This window comes from Salvelinus fontinalis, chromosome 13, assembly GCF_029448725.1.
Source record: "Salvelinus fontinalis isolate EN_2023a chromosome 13, ASM2944872v1, whole genome shotgun sequence".
Lineage (NCBI taxonomy): Eukaryota > Metazoa > Chordata > Actinopteri > Salmoniformes > Salmonidae > Salvelinus > Salvelinus fontinalis.
The window spans coordinates 52563908-52585539 of NC_074677.1; the positions used below are offsets into that span (position 1 = coordinate 52563908).

General features: G+C 43.3%; 1 protein-coding gene across 3 annotated transcripts in view; it reads left to right on the forward strand.

The window, feature by feature from the left end:
• LOC129868982 (ryanodine receptor 1-like) overlaps positions 1-21632 on the forward strand; it is a 69385-nt gene that overhangs the window by 46729 nt on the left and 1024 nt on the right. For 2 of the 3 annotated variants that reach the window (XM_055943389.1, XM_055943391.1), the window contains 30 exons: positions 776-872; positions 973-1079; positions 1200-1251; positions 1383-1475; positions 5176-5275; positions 5454-5533; positions 5614-5690; positions 5826-5899; positions 6438-6455; positions 7751-7831; positions 7973-8061; positions 8224-8352; positions 8455-8559; positions 10490-10507; positions 13531-13612; positions 13718-15027; positions 15137-15237; positions 15400-15565; positions 15697-15783; positions 17046-17333; positions 19359-19489; positions 19601-19643; positions 19740-19873; positions 20077-20137; positions 20271-20417; positions 20499-20633; positions 20814-20970; positions 21147-21211; positions 21340-21440; positions 21529-21580. In XM_055943389.1, the coding sequence (XP_055799364.1) occupies positions 776-872; positions 973-1079; positions 1200-1251; positions 1383-1475; positions 5176-5275; positions 5454-5533; positions 5614-5690; positions 5826-5899; positions 6438-6455; positions 7751-7831; positions 7973-8061; positions 8224-8352; positions 8455-8559; positions 10490-10507; positions 13531-13612; positions 13718-15027; positions 15137-15237; positions 15400-15565; positions 15697-15783; positions 17046-17333; positions 19359-19489; positions 19601-19643; positions 19740-19873; positions 20077-20137; positions 20271-20417; positions 20499-20633; positions 20814-20970; positions 21147-21211; positions 21340-21440; positions 21529-21580 (4180 nt within the window). The remainder of the gene's footprint in view (positions 1-775; positions 873-972; positions 1080-1199; positions 1252-1382; positions 1476-5175; positions 5276-5453; positions 5534-5613; positions 5691-5825; positions 5900-6437; positions 6456-7750; positions 7832-7972; positions 8062-8223; positions 8353-8454; positions 8560-10489; positions 10508-13530; positions 13613-13717; positions 15028-15136; positions 15238-15399; positions 15566-15696; positions 15784-17045; positions 17334-19358; positions 19490-19600; positions 19644-19739; positions 19874-20076; positions 20138-20270; positions 20418-20498; positions 20634-20813; positions 20971-21146; positions 21212-21339; positions 21441-21528; positions 21581-21632) is intronic. The other variant, XM_055943390.1, reaches the window with a different exon arrangement.

Below are 21632 nucleotides of genomic sequence, written 5' to 3' on the forward strand. Positions count from 1 at the left end.
AAAGATTTGCTGTTCTTTCAAAAACAAGGACACTTCTAAGTGACCCCAAACTTTTGAACGGTAGTGTATATTCACTTGATCTTTCTTGAATAAGTTCCTCCATTTCTTTTTGTTTTCCCTCTAACTTATTCTGAGCCTCTATGGTACAGTTTTTTTTATTGCTGATCGTCTGTACTGTTAGTCCTTCCATTTTCCTATGGACTCTTTCGACCTAAATTGCTTTTGCTTTAGAGATGGGTACTGAATTACATGGCCTCCAAATGTACATTTTAAAAGTGTCCCATACAATAAGGCAGGGGTGTCAAACTCATTCCACGGAGGGCCTTGTGTCTGCAGGTTTTTGGTCTTTCCTTTCAATAAAGCCCTAGACAACCAGGTGTGGGGAGTTCCTAACTAATTAGTGATGTTAATTCATCAATCAAGTACAAGGGTGGAGCGAAAACCCGCAGACACTCGGCCCTCCGTGGAATGAGTTTGACACCTGTGCAATAAGGGGATCTGCTGTACCTATGTTATGTTGGAAAAAGTTGGTTATAAATTCTTCTTTCCTAGTTAAAAACAAGTTATCATCCAATGGGCTCTGGTAAAATTTCCAATATCCTCACCCATGTGGAAATTCTGTAGGAGTAATATATATATGCCAATTATGTGATGGCCCGACCGCATTCTGTCCCTTATCAACACTTTTTAATCTTTTTGTGCCACTGTATATTTAATAACACCCAGCCACAAGTAAAATACAGATACTAATATCGTTTTTCTGTCTGACTCACAGGCATAGAGCTTCCAATATGTTCTTGGAAGGGTACAAACGCAACTGGATCCATACTGAGGGCTACTCCTTTGAGGACAGAATGATAGACGACTTGTCTGTAAGGTCTGCCGCCGCATGCTTGACTCACCTTTTGAGGATTTCAGGATCTGCGAGTTTCCTCCTATAGTTTTACTCCCACATTTCTTTCTCTAACACAGAAAGCCATGGAGCAAGAGGGAGAGGAGGAGGAAGAGACGGAGACCAAGCCAGACCCCCTTCACCAGCTCATTTTGCATTTCAGCCGTACTGCTCTCACAGAAAAGAGGTGGGACTCCTTTTCTCCCTCAAGTATTTTAGTTGAGCAGGTTTTGGATTGAATTCAACACATCTCCACTTTTTGAGTAAATATTGTTGCCTAAGCCTCTGTTCCTTCTCCTTGTTACAGTAAACTTGATACAGATTACCTATATATGGCATACGCTGATATTATGGCAAAGGTGAGTTATCTTTCTGTTTGAATTACATTTTAGGAGGTAACGTTTTAGCATATTATGGTCATTTGTATGTTAATGTGTTGCTTTGTTTACAGTATGTAATGTTGTTTTTTTTCATTTTCTTTGTGTTGTAGAGCTGCCACATTGGTGAGGAGGACGAAGGGGGAGAGGAGGTGGAGGAAGGGGCTGAGGATGAGATGTCCTTTGAGGTGCGACAGACAGAACTGGTATGGGGCGACCAGGGACAGGGGACCGGGGAGACACTGGAGCGGTAGCTCTCAACGCATCGAGTGACCACATCATTCACTGCACATGTCTTTCTTCTGTCTCTCCTGTCTGTTTCGTCTCTCTTTCTACTGTATGTGTGTTGCTTCATCAAAACTGTTGTCTGTCCCTCTTTCTCCTTATGTGTGTTTTGTGTCAACCCAAATGTTTCTGGATTGTACCTTGCCATTGTGGTTAACATCGTGGTTAACATTCTGGAGATGTTGCATGACAAAGTGATCCAGGACAAAAACACATTCTGTAGACCAGGCATCATCAACTAGATTCTGCCGCAGGAAGAAAAAAAATGGAGTTGATGGTTGGGGGGGTGGAACATAATTACAAATAATTTGTAGACTGCAAATTGATTGAAAGAAGCCTAAACATATATAATATTGGACTAAAACAATCATTTCAAACTTTGCTTACATTTGCATATGATCACGTCTCTCTATTATGCGTGGGAATACTTGGGAACAGATTTCCAATATTAAAATCACTTGGAGCTGATTTCCTGGTGTTTTTACAGTATTTTATGTCCATCAACAACAACAATATATATACATATATATATATATATATACATAAATGCATACATAAATACATAAATAAATTTATATATATATATAAATGTTTGCTCAGAAACCACCTGTGGGCCAAATTCGGCCGCCAGTTCAGCAACCCTGCTGTAGACCATACAAAAATCATGTGGACCCTCCTAAAGCATCGACCTACCTGCTAAGCACAACGTTTCACTGATGTGTATTCCTTCATTTTGGCAGGCAGAATGTGTTTACATGGGTCAAATTAATGTTGTCAAGATATAATGGCTCCTCCACTTTTTTTCACCAGAAATACAAATGACATTTTCCATAATTTGTATATACACTCAGTGGCCAGTTTGTTAGGTACACCACCCCGTTTCACGAAAATGATTCGCTCCTACAGACAGTGAGTAACGTGGCTTGCTATATAAAGCAGGCAGACAGGCATCAAGGCATTCAGTTAGTGTTCGATTGAACGTTAGAATGGGCAAAACGAGTGACCTAAGTGACTTTGAGCGTGGAATGATTGTGGGTGCGAGCGCCGGTTCCAGTATCTTAGAAACGACCGGCCTCCTGGGCTTTTCACGCACGGCATTTTCTAGAGTTTTCCAGAGAATGGTACAACAAACAAAAAACATCCAGTCATTGCCAGTCCTGTGGGGAAAACAGCTTGTTGATGAGAGGTCGAAGGAGAATGGCAAGAATTGTGCAAACTAACATGCAGGCCACAAACAGGCAAATATAGGCGGTGTGCAACAAGTGGTTTGTAGAACAGCATCTCGGAACGCACAACTCGTCGGTCCTTGTCACGGATGGGCTATTGCAACAGACGACCACACCTGGTTCCAGTCCTATCAGCTAAAAACAAGAAGAGTGGAAAAAGATTGCCATCAGCATGACGCAACAGGAATTGGGATTCGTCGGACCAAGTGGAGTCGGGGTTTGGCGTATGCGGCATTACCTTTATGTAACAGTATAACTTTAGTCCCTACCCTCGCCCCGACCTGGGCACGAACCAGGGACCCTCTGCACACAGACAACAGTCACCAACGAAGCATCGTTACCCATCACTCCACAAAAGCCGCGGCCCTTGCAGAGCAAGGGGAACCACTACTTCAAGGTCTCAAGCGAGTGACGTCACCGATTGAAACGCTATTAGCGCTAACTAGCTAGCCATTTCTCATCGGTTACATTTATATCGCATATTATATGGCCCCATCCTTCCTGTTGTCAGAGGTACAGGCTGGTGGTGTAATTATGTGGGGAAAGTTTTCCTGGCACACGTTAGGTCCCTTGATACCAATTGAGAAACGTGTCAATTCCCCGAAGAATTCAGGTGGTTCTGGAGGCAAAGGGGGGTGCGACCCGGTAGTAGATGGGTGTACCTAATAAATTGTGTATACCGGTATATTTTAACATTTATATACAATAAGTGGTATGTTTGGATGAATAGGAATTCTGTAAATAATTACCTTTAGAGTGGAGGAGGTCATTAGCCATGTTGTTAGCTACATGTATACTACTACACATTGTCCCATGTCTAGCCTATCACTGTCAGCTCACTCCCCTTGTGTACTGTATGGACTTTCATGTAGATTCAGATGGGAATCTCTAACAGAACAGATCCTGTCTGTTTCTCAGATGGGAATCTCTAACAGAGCTGATCCTGTCTGTTTCTCCGATGGGAATCTCTAACAGAACTGATCCTGTCTGTTTCTCACACCGTAACCAACTAATGAACCTTTGACTGACTTCTGTCTGTGGCAGTTCCATGTTCTCTTTCCACTCTCCCACTTACTCTGGCCTAACACGTTCATTTCTATTAACTGAATGTTACTAATCAATGTTGTTCCTTTCCATACTTACTTAGCCTATTGACCAATAGACTACAGTGAAAGCCAGTCTACTCTCCTAGACACATAGGCAGACACATACAGTAACAGTATGTGTACACATAGTTACAGCAACAACACATTCCCTGGTAGACAAACTGTATACTACACCTCAGGCAGGGCTTATCCAAACATCCTTAATGTTTCCATGGATTGGAAACCCTCTAAGTAATGTCAAGTGCACCTTCACCACACTTACTGGGTAGACCATGGTCAGGCATACGCGGGCGGTGGGTGGCGCTTTGGGTGGGTGTGGGTGGGGTAGGAGGGTGGGAGGCTGTGGGTGGGGTAGGAGGGTGGGAGGCTGTGGGTGGGGATACTTATAAAACATGTTTGTATTTTGTTTGAATTAAATCTTGTTTTAAAGAAAATGTTGGTTACAATAATAGATCTGGTTCGTTTTTATACCTTATATATGCTGAACTGCATTACAGTAAATGTGGTTCTGTGACAAAGAGATGTTTGGGTTTTTTAAATAGAAACATCATAATATTCCTTTGAGTAGAACAGCTCCACTCTGAGGGCTTGTGTAAAGTTCAAAATGTGATATAAGACACCAGGGGAGACGCTGTGGTTATTCAATAGATCCTGTATGGTCCTTTTGCATTTGCTACCACTGCATTATGCAAGGCCATCAGGGCTGTTTGCTGTAGTCGAACGTTTGCTCAAGTCGGCAAACGTGAAGAACTAGTGTAACGACTCCATGACTAATTAACCGGGGAGAGAGAATGAGACAGACAGGTGATATAAAGGTAATGAAAAGTGGAAAAACGAGTCAAAAAGCACACCAAGCATGCAGGTTTGAATTCGTTTTTTCCACACAATGAGAGGAAAATGACAAGAAAGAAATAGAGACAGAGAAGATACTGAGAATGAGAAACAATATCAAATGTAGACGGATACAGTATGTAGCACAGGATGCTGGTGAGGGGAGGACGGCTTATAATAATGACATGGAAACTATGTGTTTGATACCGTTCCATTTAGTCCGTTCCAACCATTACGTTGAGCCCGTCCTCCCCAATGACGGTGCCACCAGCCGCCTGTGATGTGTAGCATGTAAAACTATAGGCCTACACTAATAAAAACATTTACGGCTGTAAGTCAGTGGGGGTCAGGGAGAACGTCTAGCCAGCTAGGAACTAGCTGTGTGAATGCAGAGTGACTGCGGGGTGGGATGTGTGACCACTAGGACACAGTCACAGCATCTGTGTCTCTTATCGTAGGAAAAAGAGATGGAGAAGCAGAGGCTCCTATACCAGCAGTCCCGTCTCCACAACCGTGGGGCGGCTGAGATGGTGCTGCAGATGATCAGTGCTTGCAAAGGTACTTCCCCGGCCTGTACGGTACACCATGCATGCTCCCTACAGGCTAACCCTACAAGTCGACGTCTCTCAGTCACAGTGCGCGTATTTGAAGGATACCTGTCATGGTCGACACATTCCGAAGACATTATTTACACCCGTCATCTAGAATGGTAACGAGTACTTTTTGCTCCATCTAGGTGAGACTGGCTGCATGGTGTCCTCCACTCTTAAACTGGGCATCTCCATCCTAAACGGTGGTAACGTTGAGGTTCAACAGGTTAGTGTCACCCCAGTGGGCTCTGTCCATCTGACCTGAGGTTATAATCGTTATTGACTGGTCTCACTATCTGTTTGCAGAAAATGCTTGAGTACCTGAAGGATAAGAAGGACGTTGGGTTCTTTTTGAGTGTCCAGGCTCTAATGCAGACGTGCAGGTTTTTGTCTTCACCCGTGAATTACTCAAGTATAGAATAGAACTTACATACACACTAGAAAACGGAGTCAACAGCTTATGAAGTTTGATTAAAGGTGACTATGTATGCTTAGAAAAGTGTGGTTTTTCATGGCAGTGTCCTGGACCTGAATGCCTTTGAGAGACAGAACAAGGCAGAGGGGCTGGGTATGGTGTCGGAGGAGGGAACAAGTAAGTGTTTAAAGCTCTGACCGTACTGGACACTGGTTCTCCACCTTTGCCTCACCTTGCACCACCTTTGCATCCATGCCCTGTCCAGGCAATCACACACACTTGTTCAGCATCAGGGCCTATGGTCACTGAGTGATAGTTCCTCCACTTCATTCCTCATCTTATGAGTGTTAACTAGTAGTAACATCCATAAACTCTGCTGTCCAATAATGATTGAATGATTCAATGTTTTGATCTAACTGTGTAATTTTGTCAAATGGTGATTTGAATTTACAGAGTGTCTGTCTAGTACTGTATTTTGACCTTCTAATATTTTGTGTTTACACTCAATGTTTATTTGTAGAATATTTTGTAAGTCTAATGTACTTGTAAACTAATTCTAAGTTAGAATTGTTGACAATAGACTGTTGTTAACCACCCCTCCCAACTCGTAAGTATTCTACTGTCGTCTGTCAACTCACTACCCCTCTCTTTCCCTACCTTGCCATCATTGCGTCCCTCCCTCCCCTCTCCCATTCCGTCCTTTGCTGGTCCTCAGACATGAAGTCAGAACGGGGTAAATGATACCTCTGTCCCTCTGTTTTTCTACCTTTTTCTCTTTCTCTCCCTGTCACCTTCCCTGTCTCTTCATCTCCTTCAGCTCTTTTGAATGATCTCGTGTTGTGGCGCCCACCTCTATTCAAGTTCACACTCAAAGAGTTTATGAAATAACTTTTCAGTCATGTCAAGTGATGCCAATGCCGTTGTTTTATTCAGGTAAATACATGTCTGTGTATACATGGCAAACGTATTAAACTCTCAAAGAGTTCATTGCACGAGCAACAGACAATGACTGAAAAGCATTCTTTCCCCTTGAGTGTTTAACCGCAGATCTACTGAAACTCCGAAGCTCGCCACTATTGTGATTTATAAGAATTCCTGAGCACGGAATCAGCGCAATATCTCAATCCCATCGATCTCTCAAATTCACCCTCAGCGTTGACTCGCTAACCCTGGTCCCTGGCCATGATTCCCCGATAAGCCCTTTGTGTCTGCTCCCCCCCCCCCGCGAAAACATCAACCCCCCTATTTACCTTGCTTGGACAGAACACCAAACTCTGGCCCTAACCTACACTCAGGGGAGTTAGAGGAGTATAGTAGGTCTGTGCTGCATGACTCTGTGTTTCTGCATGCACTGACTAAGCAACTGAGGGAGTGAACTTCTCCATTACGTTGTATGTCTGTATACCGTGATGTCCATTGTATCTATCCATGTTGATGTGACCATGTCCTTTTATCTGTGTATACTGTCTATAGAGTATACTGTGTTTTTCAGTGTTTATGGACAACTGTTTCTGTACGTGTTTTATGTATGTGGCGTTAATGGTGTTTGATTGTGTGTCTAAAAGTGCAGAAGTTCTTATCATAGCTTGTTGCTGTGAATGTGTTATTGCAGTACACGCCAACCTCTTGGCCGTGATTCCAGCAAGTGTTTGAGGTTTCCTGTTTTGTAGTTACAGCGAACAACCCCGGTATCCAACAAAAACTGTTGTTCGTCTATGTTGCCAAGGTGATCAGGAAGATGGACAGTCTGTAAGGAGGTCATTGCAGCTCTTACTAACACGATTACCCAGACGTGATGGAGAGCTGTGCAATGATCATCACGCTCATCTTATTACTGCAGGCTTGTGTGCTGCTGACCATGGCGCACACAGGCTAACACTCCGATGAATGGCTCAAATTGTCTAGTTAGCCTCCAGCCTACACCTCATACAAATACAGGCAGCCTGACTGAACCCCCCCCATCTTAAAGACTTCCAGTATTCCTAGAACTAGTCTGATGCTCTGTCCCTTTGTCTCTCCCCCTCCCAGGTGAGAAAGTCATGGCGGATGATGAGTTTACCTGTGATCTGTTCCGCATGTTGCAGCTGCTCTGTGAGGGCCACAATAACGGTGAGAGGAATTATGTCAATGGTGTTCTATTTAAGAAATGACAGATTTATCATTGAATCATGACTTGAATCATGACTCGCTGTAATGCTAATCAAAAGTTGGCCGTCTTTGAGTGGACTCTGACTGTATGTTTTGTCTCAGATTTCCAGAACTACTTGCGGACACAGACAGGCAGCACCACCACTATAAACATCATCATCTGCACTGTGGATTACCTCCTCCGACTGCAGGTACTGGGACTCTGATTATTAACACATACCTGTTAAAGAGGTGTCCTGTTATCCCTTTCACCGTGCACATATTTCATTCTCCCGCTCGCTCTCTCTCTCTTCGCTTCTCCTCTCTCTTTCTCTCTCTCTCTATTCTTTCTCTCTCTCTCTCTCTCTCTCAAGGAGTCAATCAGTGATTTCTACTGGTATTACTCTGGGAAAGATATAATTGATGAGCCAGGCAAGAAGAACTTCTCCAAGGCCATGATAGTGGCTAAGCAGATCTTCAACAGTCTGACTGAGTACATCCAGGTGAGTATAAACCCATTCGTCTGTACAGCATGTAGATGACTGGATGTTACTGGGTATGGTATGTGTGTGACCGTACCTGGTGCCCCCCCCCCCCCCCCTCAGGGTCCGTGTACAGGCAACCAGCAGTCCCTGACCCACAGCAGGCTGTGGGATGCAGTGGTGGGCTTCCTCCACGTCTTTGCCCACATGATGATGAAGCTGGCACAGGTACAAGCAGCCTACCTCAACACATACTGTACCCATCTCTCACCATACAAAACACCGCCAGCAGCATTTCGAAACCACAAATGGTCTACCTTAAGCGAACATTGATTTGTTGTGCATGAGGAAATGACACAGTTGAAATATCACACACATGTATCTGATATGTGAACGTACACATCTGTACGTAGCTAGTATACACTGCTTGCTGTGCACAAAATACACGACCAGCTTGCAACTGCACCTACAAGATTGTGGTTTCACAATCAAAGTGATCTGTGTTACCGTTGCAGGGGTGAACATTTGTTATGAACTTACACTTGACTGCCAACTTTGCATTTAACAAACACTTTTCAAGTAAACAACTTGAATTATTTTGTTGCATTGTTTGAGTCTGTAATTTCTAAAAATATATATATTTACGGTAGAAGTAGTTTGTAGAAACTGAATCTGGAATGGTGAACTAAATATTATTGTGATGCTAAAACCTCTGTTACATCAGTGTCCGCTCTTACCCCCCCCCCTCCCCTCACAGATATCTCCTCATGCTCTCTTTTTACCTGACATTCACACAAATGCACTGGCTTGCAGACATACCACCTATATGACTATGGCACGCTATTGAACAGTGGCAATTGAAGAAATGAACACCATATTTGTATCGTACTCTAAGTATGTTAGTTACGTACGAGGAAATAGTTAGTAGATTGATAAAGTATATGTACAGTACTTAGAATTACGTATATTAGTGATGTAATGCTAGTACATAACACCTTGATAAAAGTTGAACAGGAAAAACCAAAGTACTTTGAAATGTAGCACTGTCTTTACGTTCTTACTCTGCTTACAAATCGTATGAGATAATGATTATGTAAACTGTCTTTCACATGGTCTATGCAGGGTAAAGTATGTATCCCTTTTATTTATCTATCATTGACGTGATTGAGTGTCTACCAGTTCTTTTCCTGATTCATCCCTGGTTTCCTTTTTTCCCGGTTTGTTTTATACTCACCTGCCTTTAAAGCTGGAATAAGAACTAGACAAGTACTCATTGTTTTTGTAATGCAGCATCCAAAACAATTAAAACAACTGAAAACAACCTACTGCAACAATGAAAGGCAGAGGTCCACATTGCTTTATTTGGTTAACGTCAAGTGCTTTATAAAATTACATTACTAACCTACCTGCTGTATATTGGATTCTCATTCCAGACTTTACTCAACTTCTTTAAAGTGGCAATCAGCAGTAGAATCAATAACAAAGCGTTTTCCCTGCCCGGTTTCGGGTAAAAAGCTGAGGGAAGGGGCAGGAGAAATGTAACCACTCTCAAATTCATAGACCGAGCTATGGATGCAAGGATTGACCATACATTATATCAAAATGACAGGTGTCACCATGTTTTTGTTTACATTTACAGTATTCATTTCAATCAAATGGATGTAGCAACTGCTGATTGCCCCTTTTAACAGTCTGCATTAGGCATAGTAACATGAAATGCGTAAAAGCAGGTGAATGTAAAGCTAAGTGAGAAAAGAGACAGCCCTTTAACATTCCCTGATTGAGCATACACTGTATTAATCTGCCCCTCTGTGTGACCTCATTTATGACTTGGATGACCTCGATACACAGTAATGGATGGTTGGCTGTATACTGTTCACTTCTGACCTGATGCTTTCTGACTAATTCTAACTTTGCCCCAGCATAAGTTGGAGTTGCATGCTACTCATCTTTCTGTGTTCAATTAATATTCTTTTTCACTTGTAATAGTTTTTCAACTAATGTTGTTGGCCAAAAAACCAAGTGAACACACAGGTTCTCTTGAATTGTAAGTTCCGTACATGTAAAATGTAACTTGATGTGTGTGGTACATTTTTCTCCTGATTTGTTAATTGTTTATGGTGAAATATTTTAAATGTGTGTCTCAATAAAATGCAAGCAAAGGATCATCTTAAGGGTAAGGTGATATCCCTTTAACCTTCAGCTCCTTATGTCTTAACATGAAGACATTTACTCGAAAGGCAGTTTTGTACTAGTTCATAATGTATTTCTCAGAGCACATACAGGTAACTGCCAAAATAAAGGAAACACCAACATTAAGTGTCTTTAAAGGGCGTTGGCCGCCAGAATAGCTTCAATGCGCCTTCGTGTACATTTCTGGAACTCTATCAGAGCGACACCATTCATCCATGATAAATTCCACCATTTGGTGTTGATGGTGGTAGAAAACGCTGTCTCAGGCACCGCTCCTGAATCTCCCATAAGTGTTAAATTGGGTTGAGATCTGGTGACTGAGACACACACACACACACACTTTAAACCCCCTATGCTCCTTTGACATCCCTCTTTCAAAGTCACTGAGACCTCTTTTGCCATGGTAGCCAAAATAATGGGCAACAGGGCATTTCTATACAGGACCCTAAGCATGATGGGATGTTTTATTTGTTTTAACTCAGGAACCACACCTGTGTGGAAGCACCTGCTTTCAATATACTTTGTATCCCTCATTTACTCAAGTGTATCCTTTCTTTTGGCAGTTACTTGTATATACAGCGCAGACCCCAGATGACGTACAGGAGTAGTTATTCAACCCCTGTGGGTGAATTTATCAAAGAAGATATAGCATGACTCTCAGGAGTGGTAGAACACATAGTTGGTGGGAAAGGACATTTTAGATTTGGAGACTCATTGTGCTGGTGAACTCATTGAATACTCATTAATGAAAGGTGTTTGCACTGAAATCCAAACCATATGGGTTCGGGCCATCCCACTACTGTCACACTGCATGAATACTTCTAGATTCCATTGGCATAAGAATTATCTTCATTATCATTATAAGTCTACAGGCCTAAAATGTTCTGTACAGTGTCTTTAGGAAGTATTCACACCCCTTGACTTTTTCCACATGTTGTTGTGTTACAGCCTGAATTTAAAATTGATTACATTTAGATGTTTTGTAACTGGCCTACACACAATACCCCATCATGTCAAAATATAATAGTTTTTTTTAATGTTTACAAATTAAAAATGAAAAGCTGAAATGTCTTCAGTTATTAAGTATTCAACCCCTTTGTTATGGCAAGCCTAAATAAGTTCAGGAGTAAAATTGTGCTTAACTTCAGCATTGGTGTTTCTTCCACGTGACGGTTGAGCTAGCGTAGGCTAATGCTGCTGAGGTTGAATGTAACAAGAACGTTTCCCAGGACATAGACATATCTGATATTGGCAGAAAGCTTAAATTATTGTTAATCTAACTGCACTCTCCAATTTACAGTAGCTATTACAGTGAAATAATAACATGCTATTTTGTTTGAGGAGAGTGCACAATTTTGAACATGAAAGTTATTAATAAACAAATTAGGCACATTTGGGCAGTCTTGATACAACATTTTGAACAGAAATTCAATGGTTCTTTAGATCAGCACATACAGTGCTGCCATCTAGTGGCCAAAATCTAAATTGTACCTTGGCTGAAATAATACATTATGGCCTTTCTCTTGCATTTCAAAGATGATGGTAAAAAAAAGACAAAATAATGTTTTTTTCCTTCATGGTATTATCTTTTACCAGATCTTTGTGTTATATTCTACTACATTCCTTGCTTCAGGGCCTGAGCTACAGGCAGTTAGATTTGGGTATATAATTGTAGGTGAAAATTGAAAAAAAAGGGGGTAATCCTAAGAGGTTTTAACAAGCCACATAATAAGTTGCATGGACTTACTCTGTGTGCAATAAGTGTTTAACATTATTTGTTTAATGACTACCTCATCTCTGTACCCCATACATACAATTATCTGTAAGGTCTCTCAGTCGAGCAGTGAATTTCTAACATAGATTCAACCACAAAGACCAGGGAGGTTTTCCAATGCAGACATTTAAATATCCCTTTGAGCATGGTGATGTTATTATTTACACTTTGGATGGTGTAATACACCCAGTCACTACAAATATACAGGCTTCCTTCCAAACTCAGTTGCCCGAGAGGAAGGAAACTGCTCAGGGATTTCATCATGAGGCCAATGGTGACTTTAAAATAGTTACAGAATTTAATGGCTGTGATAGGAGAAAACAGGATGAATAAACATTGTAGCTACTCCACAATACTAACCTAATTGACAGAGTGAAAAGAAGGAAGCGTTTACAGAACAAAAATATTCCAAAATCCTGTTTGCAACAAGGCACTAAAGTAATTCTTTAAAACAAAAATATAATCCTGAAAACAAAGTGTTATGTTTGGGGCAAATACAACACATTACTTAGTGCACTCGCCATATTTTCAAGCATAGTTGTAGCTGCATCATGTTATAGGTATGCTTGCAATTGTTAAGTACTGGCGAGTTTTTCAGGATAAAAAATAAACAGAATGGAGCTAAGCACAGGCAAAATCCTAGAGAAAAAACTGGTTCAGTCTGCTTTCCACCAGATACTGGGAGATGTTATCACATTTCAGCAGTACAATAACCAAAACACAAGGCCAAATCTACACTGCAGTTTCTTACCAAGAAGACAGTGAATGTTCCTGATTATCCGAGTTACATTTTTTACTTGATTCTGTTTGAATAACTATGGCAAGACCTGAAAATGGTTGTCTAGCAATGATCAACAACCAATTTGACAGAGCTTGAATAATTTTTTCAAGAATAATGGGCAATTGTTGCACAATCCAGGTGTGGAAAGCTCTTAGACTTACCCAGAAAGACTCACAGCTTTAATCGCTGCCAAAGGTGATTCTAACATGTATTGACTCAGAGGGTTGAATACTTATCTAATCAAGATGTATTAGTGTTAAACTTTTTATATCTATATTTCTTTTACAGTTACATTTTTTTTCTTCCACTTTGACATTAGAGTATTTTGTGTAGATCATTGACCAAAAAAGACAATTAAATCAATTTTAATCCCACTATGTAACGCAACAAATAAAGTCAAGGGGTGTGAATACTTTCTGAAGGCACTGTATGTGTTTGTGCTGTCTCGTAGGATTCCAGCCAGATTGGCCTGCTGAAGGAGCTACTGGACCTCCAAAAAGACATGGTGGTTATGCTGCTCTCTCTACTGGAGGGTAAAAATGCATTTTTATGACAGAATCTTTCTGCTGTTTCTGCCTTTTCTCTTTAAAATCTCTCACCTCCTTTATTATTTGCCTCCATTTTATGCCATGTGTCAGGTAATGTTGTGAATGGCACCATTGCCCGTCAGATGGTGGACATGCTGGTGGAATCGTCCAGCAACGTGGAGATGATCCTCAAATTCTTTGACATGTTTCTCAAACTGAAGGACATTGTGGCGTCAGACGCCTTCCGTGATTACGTGACCGACCCCAGAGGGTTGATCTCTAAGAAGGACTTTCAGAAGGCCATGGACAGCCAGAAACAGTACTCTCCCTCTGAGATCCAATTCCTGTTGTCCTGCTCAGAGGCCGATGAGAATGACATGATCAACTTTGAGGAGTTTGCCGACCGCTTCCAGGAGCCAGCTAAAGACATTGGTTTTAACATTGCAGTGTTGCTGACTAACCTGTCTGAACATGTCCCTCATGACCTCAGGCTGAAGAACTTCTTAGAGCAGGCAGAGAGTGTACTCAACTACTTCCGCCCCTTCCTGGGCCGTATAGAGATCATGGGTGCCAGCAGGAAGATAGAGCGTATTTACTTTGAGATCAGCGAGGTCAACCGGACACAGTGGGAGATGCCTCAGGTCAGAGAGTCCAAACGACAGTTCATCTTTGATGTGGTCAATGAGGGGGGCGAGTCGGAGAAGATGGAGATGTTTGTCAACTTCTGCGAGGACACCATCTTTGAGATGAACATCGCCTCCCAGATCTCGGAGCAGGAGGAGGAGAAGGAGGAGGAGGATGATGATGAGCCGGCTGAAGGAGGAGCTGAGGCAGGAGGAGGTGGAGGGGGAGATGAAGAGGGCAATGGAGAGGAAGGAGAGCCAGAGTCCAGCTCTGCCTTTGCAGACTTTATCAACAGCTTATTGAACTTCCTGAGTATCTTCACCTTCCGTAACCTGCGCAGGCAGTACCGCAGAGTGAGGAAGATGACCATCAAGCAGATAGTGGTGGGTCTGGCCACCTTCTTATGGACTATCCTCATTGGCATCCTGCACTTCATTTACAGTGTATGTAATGGCTTTTTCCTGCTCATTTGGCAAACTCTATTTGGAGGAGGCCTGGTGGAGGGAGCCAAGAACATCACAGTGACAGAGATCTTGGCCAGTATGCCCGACCCCACCCAGGATGAGGTGCACGGGGACCTGCCAGGGGAGCCTAGGACTGGGGAGGAGCAGGAGGCAGGAGGGGTGACTGACCAAATGGACACAGGCGGTGGAGAGGAGGAGGAGGAGGACAACCAAGACAAGGAAGGTGGGGGGCCACCACGCATTGATGCTCCAGGAGGACTTGGTGACATGGGAATTGAGGCCACTGTTGAGCCTCCTACTCCTGAGGGTACTCCTTTGACCAGGAGGAAACAGGTGAGGCACCTTTCCTATTTAATGCAGTGACTAAAAAGTGCATTGGGAGCTTTCCAGTAAAGTATGTCTACATTCACTTATACTAATTAGCTTTTCTTGTGGTTTGCAGCAACCAGAGGAGGGTGCTGCTGCAGCTGCTGATGGCCAAGCTGCTGAACCTGCTCCTGCTCCTGCCATAGAGGAGCCCCCTCCAGAGCCTGAGAAGGCAGAGTGAGTACCTCAGGCCATCTTCCTACATGTACAGTAGATAAACATGTCCTGCCTCCCTACACTCTCCCATGCCCCTTTATTAACCAATACTGTACATGCGTTCATCTTTTGGTGTTTGTTGGAACGTGCTAAAACCAAACACCCCATTTACTTAATTTTCAGCACTGAAAATGGAGAGAAGGCTGAGAAGGAAGCCGAGGCCAAAGAGGAGGAGAAACAGGAGGAACCGAAGGAAAAGAAGGCCAAGGATAAGAAAAATAAGAAACAACACCGGGAGCAAGGGTTCCAACTCTGGACTGAGCTGGACATCCAAAGAAACAAATTCTTGGTTAGACATGGCAATTCAATAATTGCTCTCCTCTAATAGTTTTTGTGACGTGCTGATGTGGCAATTTGGATACTGTCAATTCCTCTGTCCACCTGTGATTTAATACAACATTTTGTCTCTTTCTTTCCCAGAACTACCTCTCTCGGAACTTTTACAATCTGCGTTTTCTGGCACTGTTCATTGCATTTGCCCTAAACTTCATTCTACTATTCTACAAGGTGAACAAATTCTTACAGTATATATAAAAATAGCTGTCACTTGAAATACACAATATGTACAAAAGTATGTGGACACCACTTGAGAAATTTCCGGTCCTGCTAGAGTTGCCCCGGTCAACTGTAAGTGCTGTTATTGTGAAGTGGAAACATGGTACAGTAGGCTACACAAGCCTACCATTTGATTTGATTTGGAGCTCACAGCGGGACCACCGAGTCCTCCTTGTAACACTCACTAACGAGTTCCAAACTGCCTCTGGAAGCCACGTCAGCACAATAACTGTTCATCGGGAGCTTCATGAAATGGGTTTCCATGGCCGAGCAGCCGCACACAAGCCTAAGATCACCATGCGCAATGCCAAGCTGGAGTGGTATAAAGCTGGCCACCATTGGACTCTGGAGCAGTGGAAACGTGTTCCCTGGAGTGATGAATCACGCTTCACCATCTGGTAGTCCGACGGACGAATCTGGGTTTGGCGGATGCCAGGAGAACGCTACCTGCCTCAATGCATAGTGTCAACTGTGAAGTTTTATGGAGGAGGAATAATGGTCTGAGGCTGTTTTTCATGGTTCAGGTCCCTTAGTTCCAGTGAAGGGAATCTTTACGCTACAGCATACAATGACATTCTAGACGATTCTGTGCTTCCAACTTTGTGGCAACAGTTTGGGGAAGGCCTTTTCCAGTTTCAGCATGACAATACCCCCGTGCACAAAGCGAGGTCCATACATAAATGGTTTGTGGAGATTGGTGTGGAAGAACTTGACTGGCCTGCACAGAACCCTGAACTCAACCCCATCAAACACCTTTGGGATGAAATGGAACGCCGACTGCGAGCCAGGCCTAATCGCCCAACATCAGTGCCTGACCTCACTATAATGCTCGTTGCTGAATGGAAGCAAGTCCCCGGCCGCAGCAATGCTCCAACATCTAGTGGAGGCTGTTATTGCAGTAAAATGGAGAAAAAACTATATTAATGGCCATGATTTTGGAATGAGAATGTTTGACGAGCAGGTGTCGACATACTTTTGGTCATGTAGTGTTTCTGACCATCATTTGATTTGTTTTATGTGTAATACCCTCTCCAGGTGGGAAGTGACATGTGGTTGTATAGTGTTCTGACCTAAACATTACATATAACCAGGGTTTTAGAATTTTAAATTCAAAGTACTTCCTGAATTGACTACCTTCAATTGGAATTGACCTCATCCCTGCATAACACGTCAAGTGTTAAATGTTCACATGCATCTGTGTTTCCATTGTTCAGGTGTCGGACAGCCCCCCTGGAGAAGGTGATGAGGTGGAGGGCTCTGGCATGTTTGAGGGCTCGGGAGTGGGGGCGCTGTTTGAGGGCAGTGGGCTGTTTGAGGGCTCAGCAGAAGAGACGGAGGGATCTGGTGGGGATGAAGGAGGAGACCAGGAGGAGGAGGAGGAGGGCCCAGTCTACTTCTTCTTGGAGGAGAGCACTGGCTACATGCAGCCCACCCTCACATTCCTGGCCGCCATGCACACAGTCATCGCCTTCCTCTGCATCATCGGCTACAACTGTCTAAAGGTGAGGTTCATGCAATAGTAGATACTACAACTACTGCTACTACTACATGCATGCATACTACTACTACACATACGTACATACATGCATACATGCATACATACATACATACATACATACATACATACATACATACATACATCCACTACTACAGTGGAGGCCGCTGAGTATCAAACATACCATTCCGTTCACTCCATTCCAGCAATTATTATGAGCCATCCTCCCCTCATCAGCCTCTACTGTACTACTACTACTACATACTAATCAAATCAAACTGTGTTAGTCACATGCTCCGAATACAACAGACCTTACAGTGAAATGCTTACTTACTAGCCCCTATCCAACAATGCAGTTAAAAAATATGGATACAAATAAGAAATAAACGTAACAAGTAATTAAAGAGCAGCAGTAAAATAACAATAGCGAGACTATATACAGGGGGGTACCGGTACAGAGTCAATGTTCGGGGGCACCAGTTAGTTGAGGTAATATGTACATGAAGGTACATTTATTAAAGTGACTATGCATAGAGGATAACAACAGAGAGTAGCAGCAGTGTAAAAGAGGGGGTGGGGGGGGGCATTGCAAATAGTCTGGGTAGCCATGTGATTAGACGTTCAGGAGTCTTATGGCTTGGAGGTAGAAGCTGTTTAGAAGCCTCTTGGACCTAGACTTGGCGCTCCGGTACCGCTTACCGTGCGGTAGCAGAGAGAACAGTCTATGACTAGCGTGGCAGATTGTTGTTGCCTACCCTTACCACCTGGGGGCGGCCCGTCAGGAAGTCCAGGATCCAGTTGCAGAGGGAGGTGTTTAGTCCCAGGGTCCTTAGCTTATTGATGAGATTTGTGGGCACTATGGTGTTGAACTCTGAGCTGTAATCAATGAACAGGAATTGGCTGTCTCTTTTGTCCAGGTGGGAAAGGGCAGTGTGGAGTGCGATTGAGAATGCGTCATCTGTGGATCTATTGGGGCGGTATGCGAATTGGAGTGGGTCTAGGGTTTCCGGGATGATGGTGTTGATATGAGCCATGACCAGCCTTTCAAAGCACTACATGGCTATCGACGTGAGTGCTACGGGGCGGTAGTCATTTAGGCAGGTACCTTTGCGTTCTTGGGCACAGGGACTATGGTGGTCTGCTTGAAACATGTAGGTATTACAGAGATGGTCAGGGAGAGGTTGAAAATATTAGTGTAGACACTTGCCAGTTGGTCCGCGAGTGCTCTGAGTCCACGCCCTGATAATCCGTGTGGCCCCGCGTCCTTGTGAATGTTGACCTGTTCAAAGGAAAGTGTGATCACACATTCGTCCGGAACAGCTGGTGCTCTCATGCATGCTTCAGTGTTGCTTGCCTCAAAGCATAAAAGGCATTTAGCTCGTCTGGTAGGCTCGCGTCACTGGGCAGCTTGTGTTTCCTTTTGTAGTCCGTAATAGTTTGCTAGCCCTGCCACATCCGACAAGCGTCAGAGCCGGTGTAGAATGATTCAATCTTAGTCCTTTATTGACGCTATGCCTGTGTGATGGTCCATCTGAGGGCATAGCGGGATTTCTTATAAATGTCTGGATTAGTGTCCCGCTCCTTGAAAGCGGCAGCTCTAGCCTTTAGCTCGGTGTGGATGTTGCCTGTAATCCATGGCTTCTGGTTGGGATATGTACGTATGGTCACTGTGGGGACGACGTCGTCAATGCACTTATTGTTGAAGCTGGTGACTGAGGTGGTATACTCCTCAATGCCATTGGATGAATCACAGAACATATTCCAATCCTGTAGCGTAGCATCCGCATCATCTGACCACATCCGTATTGCGCGAGTCACACTATTACTACCAACTACTACTACTATGACATACTACTACTACTACATACTACACACTACTAATACATACTACTACAACTACAATAACAACAGACATCAAATGTATCTTTGCCCCATAACAGTTAGTGGGATTTATTTTTTCATCAAGAACACGAGTGATCTGTATCATGACATAACCACCTCAATGACAACAGACAATGTGTGTTCCTCTTAGATCCCTCTGGTGATCTTTAAGAGGGAGAAGGAGCTGGCCAGGAAGCTGGAGTTTGATGGTCTTTACATCACAGAGCAGCCTGAGGATGATGACATCAAAGGCCAATGGGACAGACTGGTCCTCAACACACCGTAAGCAAGCTCCTAGAAGTGCACCTCTACCAATAATATTATATCTCCTTTCAGAAAATGTGAGGAATTACAGCTTAAATGATGCACATCTTTTCACAATTCTATTCACAGTTCTTTCCCAAACAACTACTGGGACAAGTTTGTGAAGCGAAAGGTGAGACACTTTTTGGTCTTGGAGGCTATATAGGGATGAAGTTGGTTGAGTTGGTATCTGTATGGAATGGTCCATGTTGTATGTCTGTGTGGCCAGGTCCTGGATAAGTATGGAGACATTTACGGCAGAGAGAGGATCGCAGAGCTTTTAGGCATGGATTTAGCCTCGTTGGACGTCAGTCAACAAACCGATAAGAAGCCGGAGGAACCAGACAATTCCACGTTGGCCTGGTATTAACCAATGCTGTTATACACACTTCCGATGCTGTTATACACACTTCCAATGCTGTTATACACACAAGATACACCTATCTTGATAGGGGAGCTTTTCATGGGGTTATTGAGCCACTTAAATTAACCGTATATTGTTAACCCTACTAGCTACATAAAAAGTTGAACATTTTGTCATTGAAATCCAATCATATATTTTTCAGGTGTACATCTATTGACTTTAAGTACCAGATCTGGAAATGTGGAGTTGTGTTCACAGACGGGGTAAGAGGGATCATAGATGAATAGTATTTTCTATATTTGTGCTGTAGATGTATTGGTTATAATAATTGTACCTTTTCATACTGTAGGTTGAAGACAAACTTTTATATTATCATTTCAATCTCTTCCCCCCCAGACTTTTCTCTATCTGTGTTGGTACACGATCATGTCCTTGCTTGGACATTACAACAACTTCTTCTATGCCTGTCACTTGCTGGACATAGCCATCGGTGTGAAGGATCTGCGTACTATCCTGTCCTCTGTCACCCACAATGGGAAACAGGTAGGAACAGGTACACCCTTCCAGCCTCTGTTTTTCAGTGACTGTGCTGCCGATACGACTCATTCCCTGTCTCCCTCCTAGCTCATGATGACATTGGGCTTGTTGGCAGTGGTGGTGTATCTCTACACTGTAGTGGCCTTTATCTTCTTCCGCAAGTTTTACAACAAGAGTGAAGATGAGGATGAGCCGGATATGAAATGTGACGACATGATGACTGTGAGTCGGTGCTATGTTTTCTGCCAGCTCTATGCTATACCATATTTACATTTACATTTAAGTCATTTAGCAGACGCTCTTATCCAGAGCGACTTATATACTCTATAGTCGTACAGTATGTTTGAGTTGACTTACTACTTCTCTATATTCAATGTGCTCTCTTCCCTCCACTTGTGTCAGTGCTACCTCTTCCACATGTACGTGGGCGTGCGTGCTGGCGGTGGCATAGGGGACGAGATCGAGGACCCGGCGGGAGACGTGTACGAGCTCTACCGGGTGGTCTTTGACATCACCTTCTTCTTCTTTGTCATTGTCATCCTGTTGGCCATCATCCAGGGTATGGCACCGTCCCTCTTATGCATTGCAAAACACTACTCCACCACTGTACAGTACCTCAAGCAAGGGCAATCTCGGATATCTAGTCATAATTTAAAATAATTGACTAGATATCTAGTCATAATTCCATTCGACTGTGAGGGATGGGATGGCTGTGAGTTTGTGTGTTTCCTACAGGTCTGATCATTGATGCCTTCGGAGAGCTCCGAGACCAACAAGAGCAGGTTAAGGAAGACATGGAGGTACAGATCTTTAAAAAAAAATAATTGTATCTTTGGCGTTCATCAGTTTTAGGTGAGTTTAAGTCAGTCACATAGTTAGGCACATACCACCATCTTGCCTACTGTTTCTGTTTATTTGATTCTTGTAGACCAAGTGCTTCATCTGTGGAATTGGAAGCGACTACTTTGATACGACGCCGCACGGCTTCGAGACCCACACCCTGGAGGAACACAACTTGGCCAACTACATGTATGTGTTCTCCCTGTAATCAGTCAACAGTGCGTGTCCATGACCATCTGCCATCACGCTGACCTGCCTGTCTGTCTGTTCTCTACAGGTTCTTCTTAATGTACCTCATCAACAAAGATGAGACGGAGCACACTGGCCAGGTGAGTCTGTCAGTCAGTCTTTGTGTTCGTGGCACCAAATGCCTCACATTTT